Genomic DNA, 27,420 nt, shown 5'->3' with positions numbered 1-27,420 from the left:
TTGATGTGGCTCTGATGGGGTTGTTGTTGTGGTTGATGAGGTGGTGGCTGTCGGGGAGACTGATGACGTGGACTGGACCTCACCCCTCCTCCTCGGATGGCCAGCCTGATGGATGGAGAGGAGGATGGGTGCTGATGATGCTGATGTCCGGCTCTGATTGGCTTGGCTACATGAAGACAGGTGAAAGGTGAGTCAGCTGTTGGCTTCTTCAAACATGTACCAGATTCAGTCTAAGCCATGAAACTGCTGCTGGATTCTCCTCAGAGGATCAGAACAACTCATCTAGTGACCAGAGCCAGCTTCAAGACCCAAACTCACACAAAAATCCTTGGAAGTCCTCAGAGGATGAACCCTTTATATTTAATAACGTTTGCTCTAGTACCCCCCTCGGGTACGTCCTAAAGATCTGCATTATTAATATGTTTGGTAAGTTGTGGGCTGAAACAACATTTTCCCACCTATCTGAGCAGAGTGTCCTCTCCTGGAGACGTTCTTGGAGCGAACACCCTCTTTGATGCGGTCCACTTCCTGTTGGTAGCGTTTGCGGTCCCTTACGGACGACTCCTTGGCATCTCTCAGGGCAGCTTCCAGAGCTTTCACTCGCTCTGCTGTGGCCCGTAGACGCTTCTCTAACTTGGGTAGCTCGCAGCGAAGGTCTGCATTGTCCCGCACAAGCTGAATAATACGAAGGGTTAAATTTACTGACTCATTTAGAGGGATAAAGTGTTCTTATCAAACGCCAGGCTGGACTCACAGTTGGTGTTGTTTCATCGAGTTTTAGAGATGTGCATTTAAAGGAGATTTGAACAGATAAGAGGTTCATATATATATATATATATATAGCAAAGTAATAGCAAATATGCAGGCTCTGTCATTGTAAACTCTATTATGTGAAGTGAACGTAAAGATTGTGAGTTTAGCAACAGTAACTAAGATGAACAGGTGTGGAAGCTTCCATGTGGTGTGATCACTTACCTGTTTGTGGACCTTGCTGAGCTGCTCCAGGTTATTTTCTAAGAAGATGATCCTCTGTCTCTGAGCCAGACTGCCGCCTGCCTCATCACAGTCGTTCTCTGAACTCTGTTTAAACAAGAAACAGGAAAACCTCAAAGCTCATATTCAGGTTCACACCTGAACCCATGTACTGACATCCTTTTTAAAATCTTACTGTCACAAAGAAACAAAATTATCCTATAAATCCTTTAAACATCCCACAAACTGCTGACAAGTACAACAGACAACAACTATATTTAAGTTTGCCATTCAACACTACCTTAAAGAATCTCGGAGTTATATTTGATCAGGATCTGTCCTTTAACTCCCAGATAACACTCATTCAAGAACAGCCTTTTTTCACCTACGTAACATTTTAAAATCAGTCACTTCCTGTCTCAAAGCAGAAAAACTAGTTCATGCATTCATTACCTCTAGACTAGATTACTGTAACTCCTTATTATCAGGCTGCTCTAATAAGTCTCTAAAATTTCTACAGTTGATCCAAAATGCTGCAGCACGTGTTCTAACAGAAACTAAGAAAAGAGATCATATTACTCCAGTATTAGCTTCTCTGCACTGGCTCCCTGTTAAATCAAGAATAGAATTTAAAATTCTTCTACTTACCTACAAAGCTCTAACTGGACAGGCACCGTCTTATCTTAAGGAATCTCTATAGTTAGGGCTGGCTCAGGTTTATATTTAGAGCTGGCTCAGGTTTATATTTAGAGCTGGCTCAGGTTTATAGTTAGGGCTGGCTCAGGTTTATAGTTAGGACTGGCTCAGGTTTATATTTAGAGCTGGCTCAGGTTTATAGTTAGGACTGGCTCAGGTTTATATTTAGAGCTGGCTCAGGTTTATAGTTAGGGCTGGCTCAGGTTTATAGTTAGGGCTGGCTCAGGTTTATAGTTAGGACTGGTTCAGGTTTATAGTTAGGACTGGTTCAAGTTTATAGTTAGGACTGGTCCAGGTCTATAGTTAGGACTGGTTCAGGTTTACAGTTAGGGCTGGCTCAGGTTTATAGTCAGGGCTTGTTCTGGTTTATAGTTAGGCTTGGCCCTGCCTGACACCCACTGATACTATTCATTTTATTATTACTCAAGTTTCTATGACTATTAATGTTACTATCATGCTTTTATTTTCATCTGCAGTGGCACCCAATAAATAAATCCCAGAAAAAGGACATTAGCCATTTTTATAAATGTAGACCTCTACACCTGTGAAAGCGTCAGGATACACCACTGTCCTATTCCCCATGGTCAACACTCATCCACTCTGAAGACGATCAGTAATTCACATTCACGCCCAACGCTGCACCCAAACCTCGGCAGGGGAGAAACCTGCAGGTTGTACTTTGGTTGGTTGTTCTGAAGCTAAATACTTTCATCAATCACTCATTTTCTAAGATAATGTCCTCTGTGAAGTTTTCTAGATTTTGTTATTGGTGGAGATAACGCTTAGATAGACTGACAGGTTTTCTTACGTTGTTGACTCGACTGCCGAGGTCTTGGATGAAGACTTTGCGAAGGTTGTTCAGCGTCTGAAGCTCTTTGGCCTGTTGGATGAAAATAAATAACTCAGCAGTTCTCAGATGTGTCACTTCTGCAGACAAGATATGATAAATGTTTAAAGATATATAAAAATAAATAATCCACCTACCACTGTCTCCTCCAGACCCTTCAGGTCATCTTTGGCTTGTTCTCTCTTTGCATTCAGGAACCTTAATCACACAAACAAAGTCTAAGTTTAATAAAACAACCTGCCTGATGCAATTATTTTCATCCAAATGTCAATAAATGCTTGTTTCTCCAATATTTTTGATTTATCCATACACCAACTTTTAGACCTCATCCAATAGGAAACACTGTTATCAGATTTTTTTAAAATTGTATTTAGATTGCATAAAAACTGGTGAATGGAAAGAAACCAACTGACGTTTTTTTTATTCGTAGGAAATGTGAGGATGTTTGTCCAAAAGCAGCAGAGATGGTTGTTGAGTCCAGGGTAAGCACAATGGTACAAACTTACTGCAGTTTCTGAAGTTTCTGGCCTTTGATCTGATCCTCAGCTCTAAGTTTGTCAAAGTCAGACTGAAGCTTCCGGTTCTCCAGCTGCAGAGCCTGATTCACACTTTATTAACACAAACAACACATTTATTTGGCCACGGCGTTTATACAGTCGTAGCCTCAAATTCTTAAAAGTCATCTAAATCAAAATGTACAACAAAAATTAGGATGAAAATTCACAGTGAAAATCTTTTTGTCCACTAAAACAACAATCAAATGACTTAAATGTGACTAAAAAGAAGAGTCACTTTTGAATTCATAATGAAGTGCTCGAATGAATGCCGTCACACACGCCTGTGTTTTAAAAAGAAAGATATAATGACAATAATACAACTATTACTTGACTTTACTTTGATTAAAACCACGTCATTCACTTATGATCCAATGATCAATAGAGATCATCAGTCAGTGATCGGTTATTATAATCAATAACCTACTCTTTGAGTTGGTCGACGTCTCTATGCTTCTGCTCGATCTCATCACGGAGGCGACTCAGCTGTTTGTGATGAACTTCTCTGTGGTTCTCCATCTGTTCCTCAAGAGTTGTCTTCAGAAAAAACAGGAGAAACATTTCAGTTCTATAACTCGCTTCATTTACATTCAGCAGTAAGTCGAAGCACACAGGTCACCACCAACCACTTCACGGTTCTAACCGGTTCTCCCCACTCTGGTTATCGGCAGCTCCATTCTGAGAAACGTGAAGTTAGCGAAGACAGAGGCCATAGTTACTTACATATCTATATATACAGCGGGTAAAATAAGTATTGAACACGTCACCATTTTTCTAAGTAAATATATTTCTAAAGGTGCTATGACATGAAATTTTCACCAAATGTCGGTAACAACCCAAGTAATCCATACATACAAAGAAAACCAAACAAATAAGTTCAGAAATGAAGTTATGTGTAATAAAATGGAATGACACAGGGAAAAAGTATTGGACACATGAAGAAAGGGAGGTGCAAAAAGGCATGGAAAGCCAAGACAGCAGCTGAAATCTATCAGTAATTAGAAAGCAGTCCTGCCCCTTGTCAGTGCAAATGAATATCAGCTGGTTCAGTCCCAACTGATGGCCTATAAAAAGGTGTCTCATTACCAAGGTGTCACACAAGAAACATCTCATGATGGGTAAAAGCAAAGAGCTCTCTCAAGACCTTCACAACCTTATTGTTGCAGAACATACTGATGGCATTGGTTACAGAAGGATTTCTAAACTTCTGAATGTTCCAGTGAGCACTGTTGGGGCCATAATCCGGAAGTGGAAAGAACATAATTTTACCATAAACCGGCCACGACCAGGTGCTCCTCGCAAGATTTCTGACAGAGGAGTGAAAGGAATTATCAGAAGAGTTGTCCAAGATCCAAGGACCACTTGTGGAGAGCTTCAGAAAGACCTGGAATTAGCAGGTACAATTGTTTCAAAGAAAACAATAAGTAATGCACTCAACCGCCGTGGCCTGTATGCACGCTCACCACGCAAGACTCCATTGCTGAAGAAAAAGCATGTTGAAGCTTGTTTAAAGTTTGCTGCACCACATTTAGACAAGCCTGTGAAATACTGGGAGAATATAGTCTGGTCAGATGAGACCAAAATTGAACTCTTTTGATGCCATAATACACACCATGTTTGGAGGTCAAATGGCACTGCACGTCACCCCAAAAACACCAGACCAACAGTGAAGTTTGGAGGTGGGAACATCATGGTGTGGAGCTGTTTTTCAGCATACGGCACTGGCAAATTTCATATAATTGAAGGAAGGATGAATGGAAAAATGTACCAAGACATTCTTGATAAATATCTGCTGCCATCTACCAGGATGATGAAGATGAAACGAGGGTGGACATTTCAGCAAGACAATGATCCCAAACACACAGCCAAGGAAGTATCAAGTATTAAATAAATTTAAGTAAGCGTGTTTAAATACTTTTTATGTATAACCTGATCAATGATGAGATGTATAACCTATATACAAGTAGGATGGGAGCCAGAGCCCTCAGTTATCAGGCTCCTCTTCTGTGGAACCAGATTCCAGTTTCAGTCTGGGGGGCAGACATAATCACCACTTTTAAGAGCAGGCTTAAGACCCTCCTTTTTGATAGCGCTTATAGTTAGGACTGGTTCAGGTTCTCCTTGGTCCAGCCCCTATATATGCTGCTATATGCCTAGACAGCCGGGGGACTACCTAGGATACACTGAGCTCCTCTCTCCTCTTCTCTCCATCCATCTTTATGTATTAATCTCCTATTTATGCACATTACTGACTTTGCTTCTTCCCCGGAGTCCTTGTGCTTTCTCACCTCGAAGGTTCCCATGAATCGGGGTTATATTTGGACTGTCATTGTGCCACCTGCTGAGGCCCTGCTGACACCCACTGCTACTACCACTATCATTATTAGTCACATTACTATTATTATTCCCTGTACTATTACGCTTATTGACTTTGCTTCTACCCTGGAGTCCTTGTGCTTTCTCGCCTCGCAGGTTCCCAGGAATCGGGGTTATATCTGGACTGTGATCGTGCCTCCTGCTGTGGCCCTGCTGACACCCACTGCTACTACCACTATTATTATTAGTCACATTACTATTATTATTTCCTGTACTATTACGCTTATTGGCTTTGCTTCCACCCTGAAGCCCTTTTTGCTTTCTCGCCTCGCAGGTTTCCACGAATCGTTGTGGTACCTGGACCGTGTTCGTGCCTCCTGCTGTGACCCGGCTGACACCCACTGCTACTTCGATTATTATTATTAGTCACATTACTAATACTATATCATTATTATAATTCTACTATATTATATTATATTGTATATTATATTATATTCTACTAATATTCTACTATACATTGCTGCTTTTATTATAAGTAGTCTTAATTTTTTCCGTCGTTACTCTGCTTACTACTCTGATTATATGAATAATTTATGTCATATACACTGAATGTGTTGTAACTCTGTTATGTTGTTCATTCTGTACACATGACATCTATTGACTTCTGTCCATCCTGGGAGAAGGATCCGCCCTCTCCCTGTTAAAGGGTTTTTTAGGGGAGTTTTTCCTGTGCCGATGTGAGGGAAGGACAGAGGATGTCGCATGTGTACAGATTGTAAAGCCCTCTGAGGCAAATTTGTAATTTGTGATTTTGGGCTATACAAAATAAACTGAATTGACCTTGTCGGGTCTTTCAAACCCGACCTGGAAAGCTTTACAGCCAATTCTATTTGTGATAGTGTACCACGCACCAGGCCCGTATTCTGAATTCCTATCTGAAGTTCTTATCAAGTTTAGTCCTGAAAACAGACAAAGTTATTCTTGTAGGGGATTTTAATATTCATGTGGATGTGGATAATGATAGCCTTAGTACTGTGTTTATTTCATTATTAGATTCTATTGGCTTCTGTCAGTGTGTACAGAAACCGACTCACTGTTTTAACCCTCGACCTTGTTCTGGTTTATTTAAAATGTAATTGTCTTTCCACAGAACTCTCTTTTATCAGACCATTACCTAATAACTTTTTAATTTTTACGACCAGAGTGTACGCCATTAGGCAAAAGTTTCTACACTAGATTTGTTTATCTGATGTCCATTTTGTGGAGCTGTTTTTACTGTTTTTATGAATGTGAGAGACTCTGTCACCTTTTTAATGAACTGCAGTGTGTTTTTAAACAGTTCGGTGAAACGTGGTCCGAGAATACGTTCATTTTAGGAGTCGGTTATAAGAAAGTAAATGCAACAAAATGTCAGCTGCTCAACATGATGGTGGGGGGGGGGTTTAGATTGATTAGATTTTTTTAAAGGTATGAACAACATTAAGGATTTTATGGAAAAATGGTGCTACAAAGAGGCTATATGTTGTGTGACTGGAAACAACTTAAAATTCATCCCCCTTTAAGATGAAATCTGAAGAATCTGTGTTTATTTATTGCCATGAGAACAATGGCATGTTGTTTTTTAAATAAAGTTTTTTAAAAATAAAAAACTCTCTCCCTCCCTCTCTCTCTCATGTTGATCCTGATGGATACAAATGTCACCAGTGATGTCAAATAAGTATCATTATTGTAAAGTAGTAGACGTTAGTAGTTCTTTTAAACAGGCCCTATTATGCTATTTTCCGGGTACATATTTTTACCTCAAGTTACAGTTACAACATGTTTTCATGCGTTAATGCTCATAATCCTCCTTGTTGTTCTCATCATTCTGTCCTGCTGCTCCTCTTCTCACCCTCTCTGGGAAACGCTCCGTTGTAGCTCCTCCCTCCAGAAAACAAAGTCTGCTCTGATTGGTCAGCTACCCCGCTCAAGTTACATTGTGACCTCATAAAGTTACATTATGACCTCATAAAGTTACATTACGCCCTCATTAAGTTACATTGTGACCTCATAAAGCTACGGAAGTGAAGGAGATAATTCAATGGAGCCGTTTCAGGCAGCTCAGGAGCAGTGTTTCTGAGGGAGAGGGTAACTCCTTTTAGGCGTGGACTTCAGGTTCTACACTCTACAGACCTTTTACATGTACAAAAATATATATAACACACTAAAGGAGAGGGGAAGAGTGGGAAAAAGCATAATAGGGCCACTTTAAAGTTATTGTAGGATTTATGATTTTTACCTTCATCTCAACAGCATCTTTCAGTCGGTTCATGTGTTCTTTCTCTTTGTCCATCACCGTCACCTCGTGCATTTGACCTGGACACACACACATACACGTTGCTGTTAACAGACAGCCAACCAGAGAACAGCGTTTCCTGGTTAGGTTTAGTGTTTCCTGTTGTCATGGAGACGTCCTCTGACCTTGAGCGTGGAGTTTGGCAACCTCCTCCATCAGGCCGTCCTGACTCTCCTCCAGCTTCCTCTTCTTCTGCTCCAACCTCTGCAGGTCTTCTGTCAGAGACACAATCTTCGCCTGGAGCTGCAACAAGCACACTCAATATGTACCTTAACCATAACCAAAACCATAACCAAAATCATAATCATAATCATAATCATAACCAAAATCATAATCACAATCACAATCACAATCATAATCATAATCATAACGACAACCAAAATCTAAATAATGACCATTACCATAATCATTACATAACCATAACCAAAACCAAAACCATAACAATAATGACCATAACCGTAATCATTACATAACCGAAACCAAATCCATAACCAAAATCATAATCATAACCATAATCACATCCATAACCACAACCAAAATCAAAATAATAACCATAACCATAACCATAACCATAATATAACCATAGTCATAACCACATTCATAAACATAACCACAACCACAACCATAACCATAATTAAAATCATAACCATAACCACAATCACAGCCATAACATAACCTTAACCATAATTAAAATTAAAATCATAACCATAACCACAATCATAACCATAACCACAACAACCATCTTCAGGCGCAGGCTGAAAACTCACCTCTTCAGGAAGTACTACCCGGAGCCTTCCTCGTAGCACTTATGGCACTCGTATTAGTTGCTGCACTTACTGTATTCGTATCAGTTCGCTGCACTTATTGAATTTGTATTTGTTTACTGCACTTATCCTATTCGTAGTAGTTTGTAGCACTTACTATATTCGGATTAGTCTGTTGCAATTATTGTTTTCGTAGTAATCTGCCTCTGCACTATACTTTTGCTCTGGTTTATGCTTTAAGATGCTTGTTTAAGAAAGGAGATGCACTTATGACTTCTGGTGACTAGTAGTTCTCTTGAATACCTATGTTGAATACACTTCCTGTAAGTCGCTTTGGATAAAAGCGTCTGCTACATGACTGTAATGTAATGTAATGTAATGTAACAATAATAACCATAACCATAACCATAATCACAATCACAATCAGAACCAGAACCAGAAACATAGCCAGAAACATAGCCAGAAACATAAACATAAACAAATATAAACATAACGACAATCATAACCATAACCACAACCATAACCACAACCATAACCACAACCATAACCACAACCATAATTACAATCATAACCATAACGACAATCATACCATAACCACAATCATACCATAACCACAGCCATAACCATAATGACAATCATACCATAACCACAGCCATAACCATAACTATAATTACAATCATAATCATAATCATAACCATAACCACAATCATAAACATAACCACAATCACACTCATAACCATAACCACAATCATGACCATAACCTCAGTCATAACCATAATCACAATCATAACCATAATCACAATCATAACCATAACCATAACCATAACCATAACTACAACCATAACCACAAGCACAATCATAACCATAACCATAACTACAACCATAACCATAACCACAATCTTAACCATAATCACAATCATAACATGATCACAATCACAACGATAATCAAAACTACTATTCATAATTGTTCAAGTATTTTATTAAAACCAGTTTAAGGGGTTTTAACTTCCTTAAAGTTAATTCATCCATTCAATTGTTTTTGGGTTAACTCTGGTAAAAGTTATCTATTACATATGAGATGAGCCACTGACAGGTGTTGATTGTTTGAACTTTAAATGTAATCAATTACCTGAGAGACGAGCAGCTGACAAGTGTTGAGCTCCTTCTCATTGGCCTCCTTCCTACAGATGTTCTCTGTCAGGTCGACCTCCAGCTGTTTGCTGTGGTTCACCAGAGATTTTACCTCAGTCCTCATCTTACTGATGTAGAGACGAGCAGTGGTGAACTCGTCCTCCATCACTCCGCTCGTTTCGGTCATCTGAAGGGACAGAGAGACAGTGACGTGACAGAACGTCCACACTTCATTAAACACTGTTTTATCGTGATGTCCTATTAAACCTTAATGGGTCCATTGGGTTGGGAAGCTGGAAGAGATGACGAGCGTTTTACTTTCACATTTCACAGACCAATCGATTAATGAGAAAATAAAAGCAAATTAAGATAATGCTTGGACTTTCAATCAGGTTCAAACTTATGAAAAACAGACAACTTTAGCATGTTGAGTAAGAAACATTACTATACACACACATATAGATGATTTAAATTTAGCTTTATTTTTGCTTTTTACAAAGAAAATGTTGAAGTTCCGTCCATAGTCAGTATTCGGGAGTCAACGCCACACAAATTTATACGTAAAATGAATATTGGAACAGTAGAAGAAGAGTTCAAGACTTACAGCTTTGAGGTCGGTGGTACCGAGGAGGCTGCCGATGTCACTAAGGTCTCTGAGCAGCAGACTGAGGATCTCTGCTGACCTCTTCTTATGATGAGAACTGACTTCATTCAGGGTGGACAGCTCCCTCTGTACCACCTCCAGACTCGCCTGAAACACAAGAGGAAGAGCTGATCTCTATCAAACATAGATAGCTCACTGGTAGAGCTGGTGCCTAATGCCTCCCCCCTGCCCCTGACACCCTAACATCTGGACATCCTTCCATCCTACCATTCTACCCTAACATCAGGACATCCTACCATCCTACCCTAACATCTGGACATCCTAACATCCTACCATCTTAACATCCTACCATCCTACCGTCCTACCGTCCTACCATCCTACCATCCTACCATCCTACCATCCTACCATCCTACCCTAACAACTGGACATCCTACCGTCCTACCCGAACATCCTACCATCCTACCATAACAACTGGACATCCTACCATCCTACCATCCTACCCTTACATCTGGACATCCTACCATAACAACTGGACATCCTACCATTCTCCCCTAACATCTGGACCTCCTACCGTCCTACCATTCTCCCCTAACATCTGGACATCCTTCTATCCTACCATCCTACCCTCACATCTGGACATCCTAGTGTCCTAGTGTCCTCACCCTTGCTTCTTCATGTGTACTCACAGTTTTGTGTGCTAGCTCCTCGTTCAGCTGATCGTTGCAGTGGTTCTTGGTCTCCACTTCTTGGCTCTTGTGGTCGTAGTTGACGGCAAGCTCCTCCAGCGCCTGCAGCACCTCCTTCACCTCCTCTTTGGCCGCGTCACTATCCCTGTGCAGTCGCGATAGCTCCTCCTGCACGCGCTCATAGTCCTGACGGCTCGACACCAACAGCTGAATAATGGATTATGAGGATATATATATAAATCTCTATGGAGATTTATATAGCAGAGTGGGTTAAACGCTCAGTGAGACTCACCTCGTCCTGATCAATCAGCTGCTGTTTAAGTTTCTCGGCCGTCTGACTGTGATGGTTGATCTCATCATCCTAAAACATGAGTCAGCTGATTTTTAATCACAGACTTAGTTAGAACAAAAGGGTGCAAGATGCTACAGGTAAGATTCACCTTGTTGATCAGCTGATGTTACATTTAAGAGTCACCTTGTTGATCAGCTGATGTTACATTGAGGATTCACCTTGTTGATCAGCTGATGGTACAGGTAAGACTCCCTTTATAATGGAGATGATAAGACAGGTAGGACTCACCTTGTCGTCCAGCTGGTGATACAGGTCAGTGATAAGCGTCTCGTACTGCTTCTTCTGTTCGTCTAACAGAGGGACAGGGGGCGGGGCAGTGCTGTCCATCACTGCTGTTGTCTCACTGCTGCTTTTCTTGTTTCTGCTGCTCAGCTGCTCCTCCACAGGTACAGACTCACCTGGAGAAGTTAGGAGTGCAGAAAAATACTGTCCAATCAGAGCTCAGTGTGTAACTTTAATCAGGCTCATGAGTCAAGCTTTGAACAGGGTGTAAGGCCGCCTTCAGACCCCCTTGTTCATTGCAATAGGACCGCTGTTGGCTCAGTGGATAGATGAACGAAGTGCACTATAAAGTTGAACCCCACATCATCCAGCAGTGCTGCTTTTGTCAATTAAACGTATGCAAGCTCACATTGGTGGTAGATGACTTTGTAATGCAACACTGTAATTCTACTGTTTACCTTTCCTCCAGCGTTTCAGCTCGTTCTCTTGTTTCTGTATGATGATGTTCAGACTCCTGTTCTTCTCCTTCTCCTTTTCGTACTTCTTTTTCCACTCCTCAGCAGTCAGCTCCAGGTTCACAGATACTGTGTTCTTTATGGTTTTAGCTCTAAAACACAAAATCAACACAGGAAGGTGTCTTCACTTGTGTGCTGTGTGACAGATAACAGCTGGTAGATGGAGTTTATAAGGTGTTGTGAGAGTTGATGAAGGTAATTAAAAACTGTGTCATCAAGCACTAACAGAAGAAGTCAAAGGAAAGAAGTTGAGATCTGTACTTCAGTCAAGAAGAGATCATTTAGTCTTTGCTAAACTTTGCACAATGCTTCCAAAATAAACTCCCTCTACCCTCCACGTACATGGATAAAGATGTGTATTAACTCAGTCATTATACATGTTCCTCAATACATGCAGTGTACTTAATCTGTTTCCTGTGGGGTGTGTACTATGTTGGAAAGAATAATAGAAACAAAAAGTATATCAGATGATTTCCTGGACGGTACCTCTGTCCGAACATGAGGGTGGACTTGGTCTCCGCCTCGTTGTAAATGGAAGGAGAGCAGCAGATGATGATGGTGGTTCGACAGTTTCCTCCCAGAGAGTCCTGCAGGATCCGAGTCATCTTACTGTCTCGGTACGGGACGTGGGTTTTCTATAAACATGGAAGTACATGGAAGTTACATTACTGAGTTCTGAAGTTTGACAAGTGGCTGAATTTACTTTTACTAAAGCACATGTAATGTTTGTGCATATTTCAGGTTCTCATTAGAACATGTAATGTTTGTGCATATTTCAGGTTCTCATTAGAACATGTAATGTTTGTGCATATTTCAGGTTCTCATTAGAACATGTAATGTTTGTGCATATTTCAGGTTCTCATTAGAACATGTAATGTTTGTGCATATTTCAGGTTCTCATTAGAACATGTAATGTTTGTGCATATTTCAGGTTGTTTGTGCATATTTCATTAGAACATGTAATGTTTGTGCATATTTCAGGTTCATTAGAACATTAGAACATGTAATGTTTGCATATTTCAGGTTCTCATATGTAATGTTTGTGCATATTTCAGGTTCTCATTAGAACATGTAATGTTTGTGCATATTTCAGGTTCTCATTAGAACATGTAATGTTTGTGCATATTTCAGGTTCTCATTAGAACATGTAATGTTTGTGCATATTTCAGGTTTACATTAGAACATGTAATGTTTGTGCATATTTCAGGTTCTCATTAGAACATGTAATGTTTGTGCATATTTCAGGTTTACATTAGAACATGTAATGTTTGTGCATATTTCAGGTTCTCATTAGAACATGTAATGTTTGTGCATATTTCAGGTTTACATTAGAACATGTAATGTTTGTGCATATTTCAGGTTCTCATTAGAACATGTAATGTTTGTGCATATTTCAGGTTTACATTAGAACATGTAATGTTTGTGCATATTTCAGGTTCTCATTAGAACATGTAATGTTTGTGCATATTTCAGGTTTACATTAGAACATGTAATTTACATTAGAACATGTTTGTGCATATTTCAGGTTTGTGCATATTTCATTAGAACATGTAATGTTTGTGCATATTTCAGGTTTACATTAGAACATGTAATGTTTGTGCATATTTCAGGTTTACATTAGAACATGTAATGTTTGTCAATATTTCAGGTCCACATTAGAACATGTTATGTTAGCTTTGAGGACTCACTGTTCCTTCACTCAGAGCAGCGATGACGTTCCCCAGAGCAGAAAGAGACTTGTTGATGTTCTTGGCTTCGTCCAACACGGCGCCTTCAGCTCCAGTTTTACTCACCTGTTCAAAAACTTCATCATCTTCATCCTCATCACCAATATCATCATCAGATATTTGTAAAAATCATTTTGATTAAAATTAACAAAAGAAACTTATGATGATCTGTTCTTTGATGGTCCTATCCATTGATCAACCAATCAGTGTTTAATAATTTCATCAATGAAAAGTTGATCATATATTGTGTTTGTTATCAATCACTGCTATTTATTAGCTGCTGTTATTAATTACTGCTCTATCTTCTACTGAATAGGAGTCAGTTCTGAGTTACATATATTATCAGTTGATTTATTTAGCTCTGATTTAACTCTCAAAAGGAAATGATCATGTGACCTGAACATTAAGTATTGAATGTTGTAACAACGGAGGTGGCGTGATGTAACGGATCAATAAATGAGTGAAATAAGCAAAGGTGACCTTCTCGCTTCCTGCCAGGTCGACCAGGTAAAGTTTCCCCGACAGTTTCAGCTCCGTCTCCATGTTCTCCTGCTTGATGTTGATCTGAAAAATACTGTGACTGCGAGAGCTGTGCTCATTCATGTCTGCAGGAGGAACCAGAAGAAAGTACATCATAGTACTAACACATAAAGGTTTACATATCTCTACATATTCTTAGTAAGTTTACAACAAAATGAATAACTGGAACCTTCATTGTCTTTGGAAGTCCAAATGTAAAGAAATCAGATTAGTTATAGGGCAACAACGTTCATGTTTATAGTGGGAAGTAAAGCGGATTCTTTGAAGGGAAACAAAGAAACAAGTCACTTTCTTTTGTTGTTGGCTAGAAAGCTTTAATAATCATGTAAACCCCTGACATCTGATCATTTTAGAGAAGGTGAGATGCCGTATTGGTGGAGAACTCTTCACTTTGTAAGAAAATGGAAGTAACTATTGAATCTTCTGGAAATAAGACAGTTTGGCAAAGAGATCATTGTTTTGTTGGTGTTTTACTCTGTTGTCATCTGCTGATGAAAGCTGTGTGAGGTTTTTACTGCAACAATTAAACAAATACTTCTTATAAACGTAAAGTTCTGGTCTTTGATTATAACTGTAAAATACTCAGCAATCAGTTTCAGAGCCCATGGAAAGAGATGGAAATAGATCGAAAGAGATGGAAATAGATGGAATTAAATGGAAATAAATGAAAAGAGATGAAGAGAGATGGACACAGATGGACAGAGATGGAAAGAGATGGATGGAAAGAGCTGGACAGAGATGGAAAGAGATGGAAAGAGATGGACAGAGATGGAAAGAGATGGAAAGAGATGGACAGATATGGAATTAAATGGAAATAAATGGAAATAAATGGAAATAGATGGACAGAGATGGAACGGGATGGAAAGAGATGGACAGAGATGGACAGAGATGGACAGAGATGGACAGAGATGGAAAGAAATGGACAGAGATGGAAAGAAATGGACAGAGATGGAAAGAGATGGACAGAGATGGACAGGAGAGAGGAGGAAGAAAAAGAGAAGTGCTATACGCTGTTTTACTGAGAGGACTCAACGATCTGGTTATTTATGTTTAAGTTCATTGTGATAATTACGACTGTTGGTGTTGATGACTTAGCGACGTTCTCACTCGATCCATAACTTCTGAAAAAAGTACTTTTTGGTACTTCCAATGGTAAAGTGTTGACAGTACTGGAATGTGTTTTTCAGGTGGAACATTTTTTTAAATCTAGCTTTCTGGTTTCTCCAATGTTACGTAGCTTTAAATGCAAAGTTAGTACTTCATATGTTTTGTGTATTAGCCTCTCCTGAAAGAACTAGTAGCAGCAGTAGTCGAAGAAGTAGTAGTAACACGAGGAATAGAAGTATTAAAATAAGTATTAGTAACAATATTAATATGAGTAGTAATACAGGTAGGAGTACAATTATAAAATGGATAGTTATAGTAGTAGAAGTAATAATAGTAGTAGTGGTAGTAGTAGTTCTGGTAGAAGAGGTAATTGTAGTAGTAGCAGTAGTGGTAGTAGTAGTAATAGCAGAAGTGAGAATAGTAGTAGTGGTGGTAGTAATAGTAGTAGTAATAGTAGTAGTAGTAATAGTAGTAGTAGTATAAGTGGTGGTGATAATAGTATTAGCAGTAGAAGTAGTAATAGTAATAGTAGTAGTAGTAATAGTAGTAATAGTAGTAGTAGTAGTAGTAGTAGTAGTAGTAGTAGTATTAGTGGTGGTGGTAATAGTAGTAATAGTAGTATTAGTAGTAGTAGAATTACTGGTGACGGCGACGTGTCGGTTGGCTTTTCCCTCGTCGATGACGTCCATCACTTCATCAGGACTGGAAACAAAACGCTCCGTGCAGCCCTGACAGGAAATACACATCAGAGAAGTGTTGTTATTGTAGCATTGATACTGTAGTACTGATACTGTAGTGCTGATGCTGTAGTACTGATACTGCAGTACTGATACTGTAGTACTGATACTGTAGTACTGATACTGTAGTGCTGATGCTGTAGTACTGATACTGCAGTACTGATACTGTAGTGCTGATGCTGTAGTGCTGATACTGTAGTAGTGATACTGTAGTGCTGATGCTGTAGTAGTGATACTGTAGTGCTGATGCTGTAGTAGTGATACTGAGTGCTGATGCTGTAGTAGTGATACTGTAGTGCTGATAGTAGTAGTGATACTGTAGTGCTGATGCTGTAGTAGTGATACTGATACTGATAGTAGTGCTGATGCTGTAGTAGTGATACTGTAGTGCTGATGCTGTAGTAGTGATACTGCATTACTGATACTGTAGTGCTGATGCTGTAGTAGTGATACTGCATTACTGATACTGTAGTGTGATGTAGTGCTGATGTGTAGTAGTGATACTGCAGTAGATACTGATGCTGTAGTAGTAGTAGTGATACTGCATTACTGATACTGTAGTGCTGATACTGTAGTAGTGATACTGCATTACTGATACTGTAGTGCTGATACTGTAGTAGTGATACTGCATTACTGATACTGTAGTAGTGATACTGTAGTGCTGATGCTGTAGTAGTGATACTGCAGTACTGATACTGTAGTGCTGATGCTGTAGTGCTGATACTGTAGTAGTGATACTGCATTACTAATACTGCATTACTGATACTGCAGTACTGAAACTGAGCCAATACTGCTGTTCTTATACTAAAGTACTGGTACTGTAGTGCAGATACTGCAGAGCTGAAACTGTAGTACTGGTACTGCGGTACTGGTACTGTTCTAGTACTCTAGTACCACAGTACAGAACCTGTAGGCTCAACAACATCCCTTAAGTACTAAAGAGCAGATACCTTCACAAAAGGAACCCTGTTTTTGTCCTCGTGAACAGCCAGGTTGGTCTTTGACACTGAAACATAAATCACATCAGTCAGAACGTGAATTTCATTCATCAATATTATCAATATATTATATATCAATATAGATATTAAATATTATCATCACCGTCCAGTAAGTCTCTGATTTTATCCAGATAGATTTCAAAATATGAGACCTGCAGAAAAAAACAGACATTCATTTTTCATTATGTACAAATATATTATGTTATGTTATTATATTATATTATATTACTTTACATTACATTACATTAATATATTATATCATTATAATATATTATATTATATTGCACTACATTATATTATATCATATTATATTATATTACTTTACATTACATTACATTACATTGATATATTATATCATTATATTATATTATGTTATATTACACTACATAATATTATATTATATTACACTACATAATATTATATTATGTATTATATTATATTATATTATATTATATTATATTATATATGATTTCTTATTATTCAACATGTTATCCTCAGGCTGAAGAGGACGTCTGTAATGATACCTGTGATTTCTAACAACAGTTATATTGATAAAAATGAAACACTGTATATTTTCTAGTCTTGCTTTTATTAGCTATATTCAATATTTAAATTTACAGGGAATAAGCCACTTCGTTTTCACAAAAGATGTCAAACAGAACTTTAACTGCAATAGATTTTCTTTCAATCAAAGCTCATAAAAATGATTGATAATGATATGAGTAATACTAAGACTATTAATACGACTAAGAGTACTCAGAGTGTCATATGTTACATGGTATTTATACCTGTCTGTAGAGGTGCAGAGCAGCTGGTGAACAGGGAACATATGGAGAGCTGGCGGGTCAGTGAACGCCTCACTAGTTTTCTAATGCTGAGTCTCTGCAGGTGGTCTGATCACAGATCAGATTTGACTTTTTATAGACAAATTGTGATGTAAATACATAAATAACCGTGTAATAAAAGAGGAAGCTACAGGGTTAGGGTAGTCCCTGAGGACCAAAAATAATGTGTAATATTTAGTGTGTGTAATATTTAGTGTGTGAATGATTTAATTTGGCTGACATGAAAACACATTAATAATATTTAATTATTTTATGTTTGTACTTTATAGAGTCAATGTGACGTCATGTGTTTCTGTTTCAATGGTGAGAAATTATGTTGATATTTACTTATTTATCATATCGCTAATTATTGCAGGTTACTGCAGGACAGTTGAGATAAAATACCGATAAAAATACTACAAATTATTTATCCAAAATAAAAATGCATTAAAGACCATATGAAGTAAAACAATAAAATGTTTTAACGTTTTGTTGTTTCGGTTAGATTTGACTGATGATGTCATCAGTGTAAAGATAACATCATCACCTTGATGTGAAACTCCAGGTTTTCGTCCATGGAGTAGATGTGGTCGAAGATGTCTCTGGAGATACGAGGGATGATTCCCATCAGACGAGGGTCGTGAAGACTCCCCTAAAAAAAGAAAGTATTGTTATGACTTTCAATCAATTCAACAGCTGCTCCGTTTGATGAAACAGTTGAAATATAGGTGATGAAAATATACTGAATAAATGAATACTGAATAAATGAATACTGAATAAATGAATACTGAATAAATGAATACTCCATAAATGAAAACTCCATAAACATTTGACTGCTGTACAGTAAGAGTGAGAACAGTAAACACTAGATGTTGAGTTTGTTGATTCTTTCTGAGGTCAAACTGTGAAATTAGGCTCAGCATTGGTGACAAATGTATGTTTGATGATCTACCAATAGAAAAAAGATGAGTATGTTTTTATATTTCGTTTGGTGCTGATGGGCAGAAGACAGCTTGAATGTTTCCATCAGTGAATGAATGTTCCACAAGGGTCTGTTCTTGGACCAATTTTATTCACCTTATATATGCTTCCTTTAGGGAATATTATCAGAAAACACTCACGTTATGCAGATGATACCCAGTTATATCTATCGATTTAACCCATCCAGGAGCAGTGGGCTGCAAAAGCTAACCAGTTCTCTAAACTTCAAGCATGTCTTACGGACATAAAAACCTGGATGACCTGTAACTTCTTGATGTTAAACTCCGAAGAAACTGAAGCTATTCTATCCATCCATTTCCTCCGCTTATCCGGGGCCAGGTCGCGGGGGCAGCAAGCTAAGGAGGGTCCTCCAGACGTCCTTCTCCCCAGCAACACTTTCCAGCTCCTCCTGGGGGACCCCGAGGAGCCCTAACCCTAACCCCAGGCCAGACGAGATATATAATCTCTCCAGCGTGTTCTGGGTCTACCCCGGGGCCTCTTACCAGTTGGACGTGCCTGGAAAACCTCTAAAGGAGGCGTCCAGGGGATCCTGATCAGATGCCCGAACCACCTCAGCTGGCCCCTTTCGACGCGAAGGAGCAGCCGCTCTACTCCGACCTCCCTCCGGATGTCTGAGCTCCTCACCCTCTCTCTAAGGCTGAGCTCCTCACCCTCTCTCTAAGGCTGAGCTCCTCACCCTCTCTCTAAGGCTGAGCTCCTCACCCTCTCTCTAAGACTGAGCTCCTCACCCTCTCTCTAAGGCTGAGCTCCTCACCCTCTCTCTAAGGCTGAGCCCAGCCACCCTACGAAGGAAGCTCATTTCGGCCACTTGTATTCGCAATCTCATTCTTTCGGTCACTACCCAAAGCTCATGACCATAGGTGAGGGTTGGAACGTAGATGGACTGGTAAATCGAGAGCTTTGCCTTTCGGCTCAGCTCCTTCTTCACCAAAACGGTCCGGTACAACGCCCGCATCACTGCTAATGCTGCACCGAACCGCCTGTCCATCTCCCGTTCCATTTTACCCTCACTCGTGAATAAGATCCCGAGATACTTGAACTCCCTTGCTTGGGGCAGTGACTCACTCCCAACCCAGAGGGTGCAATCCACCGTTTTCCGGAAGAGAACCATGAAGCTAGGAGTCCTTGTGCTTTCTCGCCTCGCAGGTTCCCAGGAATCGGGGTTATATTTGGACTGTCATCGGGCCACCTGCTGAGGCCCTGCTGACACCCACTGCTACTACCACTATCATTATTAGTCACATTACTATTATTATTGCCTGTACTATTACGCTTATTGACTTTGCTTCTACCCTGGAGTCTTTGTGCTTTCTCGCTTTGCAGGTTTCCATGAATCGTTGTGGTACCTGGACCGTAGTCGTGCCTCCTGCTGTGAGCCGACTGACACCCACTGCTACTACCATTATTATTATTAGTCACATTACTATCCCTATTTCATAATTATAATTCTACTATAATAATTGCTGCTGTTAAGTAGTCTTAATTGTTTTTTCCTTCGTTACTCTGCTTACTACTCTTATTATATGAATCATTTATGTCATATACATTGAATGTGTTGTATCTCTGTTATGCTGTTCATTCTGTACACATGACATCTATTGCATTCTGTCCATCCTGGGAGAAGGATCCCTCCTCTGTCGTTCTCCCAGAGGTTTCTTCCTTTTTTCTCCCTGTTAAAGGGGTTTTTTAGGGGAGTTTTTCCTGTGCCGATGTGAGGGAAGGACAGAGGATGTGAGGGAAGGACAGAGGATGTGAGGGTCTAAGGACAGAGGATGTGAGGGTGTAAGGACAGAGGATGTCACATGTGTACAGATTGTAAAGCCCTCTGAGGCTAATTTGTAATTTGTGATTCTGGGCTCTACAAAATAAACTGAATTGAATTGAATGTGAACGGGTGAATGAGGACACCATGATAGTGTGCTGTTGTTCACAAAGGCAACGTCAAAGCCAAAAACAAACCTAACCCTAACCCATCCCAACAAATCAGAGATCGTTTAAGAAAAGTTCAATAAATATCAATATCTTACATAGATTCTGTATTTGGGACTAAACATTATATAGATCTTACAAAACTAGATATATTTTTTTAAATGCCTGACACATAACATTATATTTGATTACATAACAGTACTAACCCTAACCCTAATATAACATTTAAGACGTGTGGATTTGTGTTTCACAACTCTTTACACAGTCTCTGATCTACAAATGCAGGAGAGTTAGTGGAAAGTGTTTTTTAAAAATAGTTCCTCAACCTTTAAATATTTAAGTAGTTTGACGTGAAATATTCTGGTGTCGGCTTCAATTTGAAACAGATCCACTGAAACACAGTGAAACTAAATTACACACACAATATAACAAACGGTCATCCACATGTGAAAGCAGGTATTTGACACCATGATGGAGACCGACGTCCTCCACATTAACACAAGTTATTATGAAATGTTTTCATAAAGACATAAAGACATAAAGACAAAGTGTGGCAGAGAATCAGACCGACCTCCATGGTGTGAGTCTTTCCTGATGACGTCTGACCGTAAGCAAAGACCGTCCCGTTGTATCCTCCCAACACATCTGAGACAAAGTACACATATAAACTATACATACATGTATACATATATTATGGTACATATATATGTATGTATATGTATATAACAGGTTGATCATCAGGGGAACTCACCTTTAACGATCTGTCTGGCGCAGGTGTCGTACACCTGAACCTGTTCAGTGTTCGGAGGGAGGACCCGGTCAAACACATAGGGCTTCCCCTGAAACAAAGGAACACACTGTCAAAATAAAAGCCTCTGTTTTCACACTGTGTTTTCTTCCTGACCGTATCGTATTATAGGCCTACAGTTCTGTGGCTGCTCAAAATACTGATGAACTCAAATAAATCACTTAGAATATATATTTTCTACTATTAAGAATGATTAATAGTAGTAGCCACCACTCTTCTAACCGGAGAATCATTCCTGTTAGGAATGATTTTACAAAGAAGGCTTCAATAGTACAGTTCAAATCTAAATTTCTGTAAATGACACTTTGGCTGAAGAATCACTTTAACGGAACATGTTTTTTATTGGAAAGTGGAGATTTAGTTTTTGAGCAGCCAGAAGAGCAGAATGTTCCAAAAAGCTGAAGGTATAAAAAGATTTTACATTACATTGAATTTAACGCTAAGTGAAGAATTCATTACGTGAATAAATGTTGTTAATTGTTTTAAAATGTAAAAATGTTTTTGCTTTTGGAGAATTTCTGAAACATTTCACCAAACGTTGAGGGTTTAGATGAAGTTGGGCTTCACACTGAAGTTTAAAGGGTTAGTAACCAATCATCTGCTGTCTTATTTCTTGATTTAATAACATATCCTGAGGGTGGCGCTAATGGGAATGTCATGGAGCCATTAAAACACAAAGGCTTTATCCTCTGAGGAGCAGGTAGGAGATGTCTGTGTGACGTCATCATGAATTAAGTCATAGCTTAATAGATACCTGATACTTTAAAATAAATATTCTTATAAGACATAAATCATATTTGATGAAAGATCTCTGTGTTTTACTGCATATTCTTTGAATGATCTGTAAAATAAGAAAGTGCTTCCTAATATTAAAATGAATAATTATATTTCAGTTAGCGTCACTCTTTTTGTGGAGGCTTGTGTCATTTCTTCTTGAGTTTAGGTGGACGTTTTGTACTTTGTTAAACCGATGAGAGGACTCATAAAGGAATGTGAACTATTTCCTGACAGATTAGACGAGTCCGCAGCTTCGCTTTAGTCTTTAGACACTAAATGACATTTAACTCAGCATCCACACGCAGACTGTCTGTCAGAGATTCACCGGATATTCAAATGTCAGTGGAATCATAACTGCTTTTATTTCCACTATCGGCATTATGGGGGGATGAACGTATTAACATGTATTAAGACCAAGGCAGCAGCTCTTCTCATCTTTATCTTTAAACCAGTTTATTCTCATAAATGTCAAAGAAAAGCAGAAAAATGTCATATTGAGAAGCTGAAACGACAGAAGTTCTTCAGGAGATCCTATTAGGAAATTATATTTCATAGTTCCCCTGAAGTCCTGAGACAAGAACCTGCTCTTTGTTCCTGAGTTCCAGATTTAGGAATAAACTTGATCAGAGTGCTACACTACTGGTACCACCACAGATATCAACTGGTACCAGTAGTGTGTGCAGTCTTGGCTGCCGGTAGCTTCCATAGACTCAATTTATGACAACGATAAACTCATCAACATCAGAAAAGACAGTAAAGGATTCAGAGCAGCTGCTCTTGAGATGATCACCATCCACTAAATCTTCAGACCCTCAGCCAGACCGGTTGAACAAAACGTCTGAATGGCTGTGATCGACCCAGGAGGGAGGAAGAAAGCCGGGGGAAGGACTAAGCAGCCTGGACCGGAGGTCATTCCACTACCCAGCATGCTCCCGGCTTTGGTCCGGTCCATGGATGAAATAAGGCTCAGGTTAATCCATCAACAGTAAATGAGACAGTGTCTTTAGAGAAACCTGGCTACATCACAACATCCAGGATCAAGCTAATGCTCCTGACGAGTGGACTGTTTACCGCGCCGACAGAACCCAGACTCCGGTAAGCAGAGGGAGGCGGAATGTGTGTTTAAATCAATGATGCTTGGTGATCACACAGAGTCAAAGTTTCCCTGATGTCGAATGCTAAGATGTCGGCCATTTTATTTGCCCAGAGAATTCACCAGTGTTTTCCTTGCTGCTGTTTACATTCCTAACAATGCAAATTTAAAAAATGCATGACGGGAATAGTATGAGGTCATCAGCAGACACAGTAAGAAACAACCGGATGGTACTTTTACTTTAGCTGGTGATTTAAATCAAACAATCCTCAGATCTGTAAAGCATGTCCACATCTACACCAGAGGAAACTACTCTGGACCATGTAAGAGATCATTGATTCTACATCAATAGAGCTGAGGAGGAGGAAACAACCTGACGCGGTCCTCAAACAACCTGACATGGGGCGGCTGTGGCGTAGTGGAGAGCAAGGTAGTTCTCCAATCAGAGGGTCGGTGGTTCGATACCCGGCTTCGGCAGTCGATGTGTCCTTGGGCAAGACACTTAACCCCAAGTTGCTCCTGAAGGCCATCGGTGTGGACTGATGATGAATGTTAGTTAGAGTCTGATGGTGGCACCTTGATGGTAGCCTGTCATCAGTGTGTGAATGGGTGAATGATATGTAACATACTACTGACTGTAAGTCGCTTTGGAGAAAAGCCTCTGCTACATGACTGTAATGTAATGTAATGGTCCTCAAACAACCTGACGTGGTCCTTAAACAACCTGACGTGGTCCACAGACAACCTGACGTGGTCCAAACAACCTGACAACAACCTGACGTGGTCCTTAATAATCTCCATCCAGGAGAAGAAAGATCATTAACATCTGTTTATCTGAAGGAAACTGAAGAAGTTCTTGTTTTACAGAAGAACAACAGAAACATTACAAATCTGAAAAACATTCAGGGCTGCATAAATAAATAAATAGAGTCTGTCTCCTCCTCAGCAGGTCAGTCAGTCTGTTTCAATCAGATGCCTGTCGTCATGGTAACTGCATCCCTCAGGGAGGAGACTGAACCAATCAGAGAACGGAGAGAGGATTGCTGATCAATGATGCAGGAGAAACGTTTAAAATCAACTCCCAGCCTGAAAGCCTTTCTATTTATTTTATGTCAAAATGTATATTTAAACAGAGATGAAGTGGACTTCTCCGATAGTCAGAGGGAAACATCTGCACCATCATGTTGTCACAAGATCCATGACGGCCTTCAGCCTACATTTCCCATGAGACTTTGCAGCAGCACCATCTGTCTCTTCTGAATAAAGGGTTGGGAGGAGAAATGTTACATTTCTGTTGACATGAGCATCAAAGTGAAACATCTGATCAAGATGTGATGTGAGGAGACAAACAACTGCTTGTGTCAGCAGATCATTTATGTTTCATTCATGGTATCTGTAAAATTGACTTTTCTTTTCTCAATAAAGAGGTTTGACCTTTTTAAGGGGTTTAAGATTTATCTCCTATTTCAAATAAAAAAACTGATTAAACAATATCACATACATCAAATATCATTAGTTCTTGTTTGAGAGCAGCTTTTCAGACAAAACTCTGACTTTATTCCATCTTTATATTTAACCCATAAACCTGAAAAAGAAACATCAGCATCTGTTTTTATTGAAATAATGATGTCTCATTAAAGAGAAACAAACAGAACTCTCCTCTGTATATCTACTATAATCCACCTCATTATATTTATATTAAACATAATCCACCTCATTATATTTATATTAAACATAATCCACCTCATTATATTTATATTAAACATAATCCACCTCATTATATTTATATTAAACATAATCCACCTCATTATATATTTATATTAAACATAATCCACCTCATTATATTTATATTAAACATAATCCACCTCATTATATTTATATTAAACATAATCCACCTCATTATATTTATATTAAACATAATCCACCTTATTATATTTATATTAAACTTAATCCACCTCATTATATTTATATTAAACATAATCCACCTGTGTCATTATATTTATATTAAACATAATCTGTTGTGTTTCTGTTGTGTTTCTGTTGTGTTTCTATTGTGTTTCTATTGTGTTTCTATTGTGTGTCTGTTGTGTTTCTATTGTGTGTCTGTTGTGTTTCTATTATGTGTCTGTTGTGTGTCTGTTGTGTTTCTATTGTGTTTCTATTGTGTGTCTGTTGTGTTTCTATTGTGTGTCTGTTGTGTTTCTATTATGTGTCTGTTGTGTTTCTATTGTGTTTCTATTGTGTGTCTGTTGTGTTTCTATTGTGTGTCTGTTGTGTTTCTATTATGTGTCTGTTGTGTGTCTGTTGTGTTTCTATTGTGTTTCTATTGTGTGTCTGTTGTGTGTCTGTTGTGTTTCTATTGTGTGTCTGTTGTGTGTCTGTTGTGTTTCTATTGTGTTTCTATTGTGTGTCTGTTGTGTTTCTATTGTGTGTCTGTTGTGTGTCTGTTGTGTTTCTGTTGTGTTTCTGTTGTGTTTCTATTGTGTTTCTGTTGTGTTGTCTGTTGTGTTTCTATTGTGTGTCTGTTGTGTTTCTATTGTGTGTCTGTTGTGTTTCTGTTGTGTTTCTGTTGTGTTTCTGTTGTGTTTCTGTTGTGTGTCTGTTGTGTTTCTATTGTGTGTCTGTTGTGTGTCTGTTGTGTTTCTGTTGTGTTTCTATTGTGTTTCTGTTGTGTGTCTGTTGTGTTTCTATTGTGTTTCTGTTGTGTGTCTGTTGTGTTTCTATTGTGTGTCTGTTGTGTTTCTATTGTGTGTCTGTTGTGTTTCTATTGTGTGTCTGTTGTGTGTCTGTTGTGTTTCTGTTGTGTTTCTGTTGTGTGTCTGTTGTGTTTGTTGTGTGTGTCTGTTGTGTGTCTGTTGTGTTTCTATTGTGTGTCTGTTGTGTTTCTGTTGTGTGTCTGTTGTGTGTCTGTTGTGTGTCTGTTGTGTGTCTGTTGTGTTTCTATTGTGTCTGTTGTGTGTCTGTTGTGTTTCTGTTGTGTGTCTGTTGTGTGTCTGTTGTGTGTCTGTTGTGTGTCTGTTGTGTGTCTGTTGTGTGTCTATTGTGTGTCTGTTGTGTTTCTATTGTGTGTCTGTTGTGTTTCTATTGTGTGTCTGTTGTGTGTCTGTTGTGTGTCTGTTGTGTGTGTGTCTGTTGTGTGTCTGTTGTGTTTCTGTTGTGTGTGTCTGTTGTGTGTCTGTTGTGTGTCTGTTGTGTTTCTGTTGTGTGTCTGTTGTGTGTCTGTTGTGTGTCTATTGTGTGTCTGTTGTGTTTCTATTGTGTGTCTGTTGTGTTTCTATTGTGTTGTGTTTCTGTGTGTGTTTCTATTGTGTGTCTGTTGTGTTTCTATTGTGTGTCTGTTGTGTGTCTGTTGTGTGTCTGTTGTGTGTCTATTGTGTGTCTGTTGTGTGTCTGTTGTGTTTCTATTGTGTGTCTGTTGTGTTTCTATTGTGTGTCTGTTGTGTGTCTGTTGTGTGTCTGTTGTGTTTCTATTGTGTGTCTGTTGTGTGTCTGTTGTGTGTCTGTTGTGTTTCTATTGTGTGTCTGTTGTGTTTCTGTTGTGTGTCTGTTGTGTGTCTGTTGTGTTTCTATTGTGTGTCTGTTGTGTTTCTATTGTGTGTCTGTTGTGTGTCTGTTGTGTTTCTATTGTTTCTGTTGTGTGTCTGTTGTGTGTCAGACTGGACGCGGAGGGCGTGCCGGTAACCCTCCGTACCTCCCGTGTTTTCCGGTAACCCTCCGGTAACCCTCCGGTAACCCTCCGGTAACCCACACAGACTCACCGCCACCACCACCGTCTCCTCTCCGTTAAACTTGGGGATGTATTTGTCTCCGCGGCCGCGCTCCGCGTCGTTCAGCGGTCTGAAGCGACACATCACCTTCACCCCGCACTCCGCGGCGTCCGCCAT

General features: G+C 39.3%; 1 protein-coding gene across 1 annotated transcript; it reads right to left on the bottom strand.

The window, feature by feature from the left end:
* Positions 1-27,420, bottom strand: LOC129104235 (kinesin heavy chain-like; the record flags this gene model as incomplete). The annotated part of the gene is made up of 25 exons (XM_054614811.1): positions 27,295-27,420; positions 21,610-21,697; positions 21,430-21,503; positions 18,475-18,579; positions 17,207-17,255; positions 17,056-17,111; positions 16,009-16,096; positions 14,202-14,326; positions 13,683-13,787; positions 12,481-12,629; positions 11,938-12,086; positions 11,486-11,655; positions 11,198-11,266; positions 10,906-11,112; positions 10,220-10,366; positions 9,614-9,802; positions 7,846-7,963; positions 7,664-7,740; positions 3,497-3,606; positions 3,022-3,123; positions 2,653-2,713; positions 2,477-2,548; positions 976-1,080; positions 459-675; positions 1-166 (listed from the first exon to the last, which is right to left on the bottom strand). Coding segments are annotated over exons 1-25 (2,924 nt in total), but the record flags the coding sequence as incomplete, so codon positions are not given.

This window comes from Anoplopoma fimbria, chromosome 16 (assembly GCF_027596085.1).
Source record: "Anoplopoma fimbria isolate UVic2021 breed Golden Eagle Sablefish chromosome 16, Afim_UVic_2022, whole genome shotgun sequence".
Taxonomy (NCBI): Eukaryota; Metazoa; Chordata; class Actinopteri; order Perciformes; family Anoplopomatidae; genus Anoplopoma; species Anoplopoma fimbria.
Note: the sequence above shows the minus strand (reverse complement) of the source record. Positions and strands in the feature narration are given on the sequence as shown.